Genomic DNA, 6,411 nt, shown 5'->3' on the forward strand with positions numbered 1-6,411 from the left:
CATTCACAGGAGTCTCTTTCTTACCCAAAACTCAACAAGCTCTTTGGACTTCAATAAAAAGGCTAGCCTCACAGTAACACCATCCCCTTCCTTTCTCACAATTCCTCATTTGTCTCTTTCACTTTTCATGACTTCCCACTCCCAGCACAACCCACCCTCCACTTCTGTGCTTCCAGATGATTTTGTGAGATCCAACACAAGGCTCAAGAAGATTGTGGCCTGACCATGCAGTGAGCCCTCTCCAGATTGTGGCCTGACCATGCAATGAGCTCTCTCCAGATTGTGGCTTGGCCATGCAGTGAGCCCTCTCCAGATTGTGGCTTGACCATGCAGTGAGCCCTCTCCAGATTGTGGCCTGACCATGCAGTGAGCCCTCTCCAGATTGTGGCCTGACTATGCAGTGAGCCCTCTCCAGATTCACTTCAAGGAATGCACAGAGGAAACACTCCCTCAGTGTGCTCCCATGTTTGAAGGTTATACTAATCATCTAATGTGTGGTATTAACACTTTGTAATCTTAATCCTAACCTTAATCCTACCCTGGTCCTAATACCAGCTACTGTAAGGCCCTTGCGATACAGCTCATCTTCGTTTCAGCTCCATAAATAGACAGAAAGTGGTGGAGTAATTAGCGGGTCAGGCAGCATCCCAGGAGAAAATGGATAGTGACATTTCAGACATTAGTTTGAGCTCCAGCTCCTTGACACTGGGAGCTAAGGGCAGTAGGAATGCTTTATTGACACTTTGGACGAAGGACACTGCAAGTTGTCATTATTTGTTACCTACAACTTTAAGGAGTAGTGCAGAGATTCGAAAAGCTCACTGTGTACCCAAAGGAAAGATGACTGACCTTCAAGTGATTGTGTCTTTGTAGGTTCATGTTGTGCTTGAACATTTGCACTAACACTGTAGGACTTGTCCCAGAGAGTTATTGTTAACTGGTGCCTCACTCACATTCTGAACCATCCTAGTCCATCTTCACTCTCAGTGCGATTCACATTGTTCAATGAGTCACTGGGCAGATGTCCCTTTATATAAACCAGCTTCACCCTAGGCTGTGCAACACAGAGGCAAGTGTTGAAACAAGACGAGGACTGGACATCACGAACACAGGTCTCGGCTGCAGAAAAATGAAATTAATCTCAGCATTTGCTCTTATTTCCCTCTGCCTCCTCTCCATTCTGGGTAAGTTGTTATTTGTAGTCTTCTTCAGTCCGAAGAGGTTGGCCCGACCCCCCAAAAATATCTATCTTACTCTCCACAGACGCTGCCTGGTCCCAGCTGTTTGATTTTAACTTTTTGTGTTATTATGGTTAAGGTTTTGGACTTTCATTGCAGTCTCTGGCAGCTTTTACTTGATCATGGACGTCTATGCTTCTAACAAACAGAATCAACTCATCCTGATGGAGTCTCAAACCTACCCTTGCGGTAACTCCTTTGCTTTACCACCTGTACATGGTTTGCCACCAATGACTCTCACTCATTGTTATTACATGGGAAAATAAGGCATCTGACGTCTGGCTTAAGGCATCTGGAGGCACGGTAACGCAGCGGTGGAGTTGCTACCTAACAGCCCATGAGAACCGGGTTCAATCCTGTCTAAGGGTGCTGTCTGTACAGGGTTTGTACGTTCTTTCCATGACCTACATGGGTGTTTTCTGGGATATCCGGTTTCCTCCCGCACTCTAACGAAGTACAGGTTTGCAGGATGATTGGCTTGGTGTAATTGTAAATTGTCCCTAGTGTCTGTAGGATAGTGTTAGTGTGTGGGGATTGCTGGTCGGCACGGACTCGGCCTGTTTCCACGAACTAAACTAAACTAAACTAAACTAAACTAAACTAAACTAAACTAAACTAAACTAAACTAAACTAAACTAAACTAAACTAAACTAAACTAAACTAAACTAAACTAAACTAAACTAAACTAAACTAAACTAAACTAAACTAAACTAAACTAAACTAAACTAAACTAAACTAAACTAAACTAAAACTTGCTAACTGCAAGATGCCACAAGCAGCAAATGAACAAGCAACCAGTAGAAACATTGTTGTAAAACTCTGCTTCAGCGAGAGCATGTAAAAGAGCTTCCTTGCATTCATCAGATTGGATATTGAATGTAATTGAGCAGTTTTAAGTAAATGAAAAATTCTAGCAGTTTCAAGCCACATTGTATCATTGCAGAAAATCACATTCTCGGAAATGCAATGTTGGCAAACTAGATCCACGGGCTTCCTCCTTTGTTAGAGTGAGGCCGCACGCAATCTGGAAGAACAGCAACTTATATTCCGTTGATTAGATTACAACCCAACGGTACGAACACTGAATTCTCAAATTTAGGTAACTTACCAAACACCCCCCCTCCCCCCCTTTCTTTTTTTTCTGCTCCTCTCTTCCCTGTGCTCCACCTACACTCACATCTATTTCTCCCCTCCCCCTCCCCTTCCATCTACATTCCTTTTTCCTGCTTCACAATTCACAATTCTTTAATCCTTATTTCACAGATTTTCATATCTGGCCTTGTTCAACCATCTGCCTATCAAAAACCACCCTCACCTGTATCCACCTATCCCTTGCTGGACTTTGGCCTGTCCCTCTCTTCCAGCTTTCTACTCCATCCCCAACCACAATCAGCCTGAAGAAGGGTCCTGATGCAAAACATCAGTCCAGAACCAGGGGCCACAGTTTAAGAATAAGGGGATGAGGAAAATTGATTATTGAAAATGGGTTATTGATTGTGGACGATCAGCCATGATCACAATAAATGGCGGTGCTGGCTCGAAGGGCCGAATGGCCTCCTCCTGCACCTATTTTCTATGTTTCTATGTTTCTATCACCCATCAGGTTCTTGAACCATCATGCATAAATGTTACCATAACCCTACATTAAACACCTCAACCCTACTGAACTATTACGCATTTTGCATGACTTTCATTGCTCTATGTACTTTGGCTTTTGCATTATCATGGTCTAATTTACTTACAAAAACTGATCTTTTATTGTTGCTGCTGTTGCGTCTAATGTGCCCGTGAAGCTGCAACAAGTAAGAATTTCATTGTCCGGTTCATATCTGGCGCATGTGGCAAATTAACATTCTTGATTTCAACTCCGAGGGAGGTGATGTATTTCAGGTGAGACGTTCAATAGGTGCCCATTATCTCTATCTAGTTAGAGCACATGGCATAATGCTGAAGAAAGGAAATAAAGCTCGTCCAACTGCACTGGTCACTGTTTACACAGTTCACAGCCATTATCTGGTCATTATCACATTGCTATATTTCGATGCTTGCAGTGGTCTTATGGTCTTGTAACAGCTTCCCACAGCCATCAGGTTCTCGAACATAGCATAAATTAGTTGCCATATTTCCTGTTACACACTGGATACTGATATCCAAAAACACTGATGTGGATTTGAATTATTTAATGGTTTATTTCCTATTTTGCTTCCTTTCTTCTGTCTTCCTTCCTTTCCCTTAGATATATTTTATTAAATTTATCTGCAAAGTGACACTGTACCAATCACCTAACTATTTGCCTCTTTTATCTGCAGCTGTTGAAACTTCTGGAAATTACGTAGAGGTAAATTAAAAATATGTTTACATCTCAGTTTCATCATGAATTTATCATTCTGGAGAGATTGGGTGATGTAATTGATTCTCTTCTCTGTTTCAGCCACTCTGTGGGAGGATCCAAAGTGATACAAAATGTCCCACCAAATATGAACCGGTGTGTGATTCTGATGGGGTAACACACAAAAACGAATGCTTCCTGTGCCTCGAAATCAAGTATGGACATGTTCTTGCACTTGTTCTTTTTGCAATCGCGGGTTAATGTAATATGGGAGGGCAAAGTGAAAATTGAGCATGCAGGATCCTCATGTGTTCTTCCACCCCTCAAGAACTCCAGCACGTGCCAGCAAAATGCACTGGATACAGGAAGGACTGCAGCGATTTAGGAGGCCCTTCTTCAATTCCCCTAGATTCTGGTCATTTGCATGTAATTCTTTCCACAACATCTCTTTGGAATATACAGTACTTGCCCTCTCTACTTTTGTTAAATATTTTATCAAAAGCAGGACATTTTTCTATCCTGTGCAGAATTCACATTTCTTCCTACTTCCTACAGTTCCAACACTCTGTGGGTCGAAAAGGTAAGTTGGGCAATGAAATTAGGCATTTTTTTAAACAAGCTTTATCTTACTGTTGTACTTCTACTCTATAAATGTAAAACAATGTTTATCTAATTATTGTAGATATTATATCGTACTACTGAAAGTTTTTCCGACTCTGTGAATAATACCATAATAATGTTCAGATCAGCTGGGACCATTGTTGTGAAGAGCTCTTTACCGACCCATGGAAAGGGGCACTGATGCATAGTGAATATTGGATGTGACATGTGGGTTATAGGTTCTCCTTTCTTTCTTCCATCATGTTTCCTGGCCAACTCTTCCATCATATTTCCTTCATCAATCTAATCCACTCCAAGCTCCTCTCTGCTCCATGTCCTCAAAAGCTTGCAACTTCCCCCATCTCCCCACTCTACTATATCCACAAAAGCTTTTCCTCACTCCCTGCTCCAACTTGACCAGCAGGTGCAATGCTAACTAAGGAGTAGCAACAGGGCTTCCCAATTGACCTTTCATTGTCATCAGTCTCGAGCTCCAAAAACATATGGCCAGTGTATTGGTCAAACTGTTGATGATGTCCATCATAAATTGGGTGTTTTGCAAGGCCACGTTTGCATGAAGGCACCAATATGCCACATTTGCTGTCTGTGTTGGCTGCCCAAGATTAGTTATTCTGGGCGAATGTTTGAAAGGTGATCCTGTTGAAAATCTTTGCCAGTTGGTGTGACTAAAGGGTAGCAGCAACCAAACATTCTTACTGAGGGCAATGGATCTCTGGAATTCACTACTCTAGAATGTCATGGGAGTATTTTAAGAGGAAATACATAATTTTCTGAAGGGTCAGGGAATTGAGGGCATGTGAAACTGACACAGAAGTTGAGATGAGACCTGGGCAGGTCAGCCATGATCACATTGAATGATCGGGCAGGCTTGAGGGGCTGAGTGATCTACTCATGTTCCTATTTTCTTATGTTCCAATGTCTCACTGATATCCCTGGAGACACTGAGGGTAAATGTTGACTTTCCCTATCAGGATTCTACTGTCTCCTTGTGCCTCCATTTTTATTTATCCAGTTTTGTGATCTGGGCATTAGTGGAAAGGCCAACGTTTATTGCAGATTCTTAAATATCCTTGAGAAAGGGGTGGCGAGCCGCCTTCTTAAACAGTCACAATCCTTCTGCTGAAGATGCTCCCTTCGTGCTGTTGGAAGGGAGTTCCAGGATATAGATCAAGTGATGGTGGAAGCCTGGCAAAGTAAGGACTTGGAGGGGAACATAGAATATACAACATGTAGAACAGTAAAGCACAGGAACAGACCCTTCAGTCTAGGGTTGGGACGATTATCCTCCAATAACCAGAACCATCTTCCTTTGTACAAAGGACGACTCCATTAACTGATGTTAACTTAATGTCCATTGACCATAGATTTATGAGAGCTCTTTGACACCACACTCAATTAAATACTGCCTCAAAGTCAAGGGCTGTAACTCTCACCTCAACTCTGGGCCATGTTTAGACCAAAGTTGTGATGAGGTCTGAAGTTGAGTGGTCCTGATGAATCCCACATTTGACATTGGTGAGTAGGCTATTAGAGAGCAAGAGTTACCAAAAACCATAGTGATGAAATTGAAAATAGACTAAGTGGATACATTACATTTGTTAGCAGCTGGGCTGGAGGGGCAGCTAGTTCTGGAACACAATTCTAAGTACCTCAGCTGGGATGTTTTCTTGTTCCATTGCTGGTAATGGTTAGAAATGGTTATGCTGGCAATGGTTTTTTCAAGTGGAGTGAATCACATTTGCTGAAGAATGGTTCTGTGACGCTGGGGAGCCCAGGAGGAGGCCGATGGGGGACTCTGCACTTCTAGCTGATCGTGCTTGGTTTTGCAGGACAACCTTCCTGTTGGTGGGGAGACTTTTGACCTCCCTCCTCCCCTCTGCTGTTTAATAGTCCACTTCTATTCAAGCCTAAATGACTGACTCCAGTGTAATGTGTGATCCTTGCATTTCAGGGCAACCAAATCTCAGATCAAAATTCAGAAGTTTGAAGAATGTTGAACCCAGTTTTGCAAGAACATCTAAGCATTCAGCTGAACGATGAACTGACATCACTCCGGCCAGATCCAACTGAGAATGAAAGATTCATTCTTCAGTGTATATGGGAAAGTTACATATTGTCAAGCTGAGGAAAATTCCTTGACCTTTAATCTACGAGTTTCAATATTAAATGTAATATTAAAAGACAAACCATTGAAATTTATAGCACAATTTTCCAAAATCAGTG

At 42.3% G+C, this 6,411-nt stretch overlaps 1 protein-coding gene across 1 annotated transcript; it reads left to right on the forward strand.

The window, feature by feature from the left end:
* The first annotated feature begins 1,129 nt into the window (after positions 1 to 1,129).
* LOC144592366 (putative pancreatic secretory proteinase inhibitor) lies at positions 1,130 to 6,185 on the forward strand. Its single transcript, XM_078396922.1, has 4 exons — positions 1,130 to 1,184; positions 3,548 to 3,576; positions 3,670 to 3,782; positions 6,140 to 6,185. The coding sequence occupies exons 1-4, from the start codon at positions 1,130 to 1,132 to the stop codon at positions 6,183 to 6,185; spliced, it is 243 nt and encodes an 80-aa protein (XP_078253048.1).
* The last annotated feature ends 226 nt before the right edge of the window (positions 6,186 to 6,411 follow it).

Source organism: Rhinoraja longicauda, chromosome 3 (assembly GCF_053455715.1).
Source record: "Rhinoraja longicauda isolate Sanriku21f chromosome 3, sRhiLon1.1, whole genome shotgun sequence".
In the NCBI taxonomy this organism is placed as follows: domain Eukaryota; kingdom Metazoa; phylum Chordata; class Chondrichthyes; order Rajiformes; family Arhynchobatidae; genus Rhinoraja; species Rhinoraja longicauda.

Bases quoted from the DNA above. Each gene is read 5' to 3' on its own strand.
- LOC144592366 (XM_078396922.1), top strand. From the start codon at position 1,130: ATGAAATTAATCTCAGCATTTGCTCTTATTTCCCTCTGCCTCCTCTCC. The intron at 1,185-3,547 runs GTAAGTTGTTAT...TTTTATCTGCAG, and splicing joins CTGCCTCCTCTCCATTCTGG to CTGTTGAAACTTCTGGAAAT. The intron at 3,783-6,139 runs GTATGGACATGT...CTTGCATTTCAG, and splicing joins TTCCTGTGCCTCGAAATCAA to GGCAACCAAATCTCAGATCA.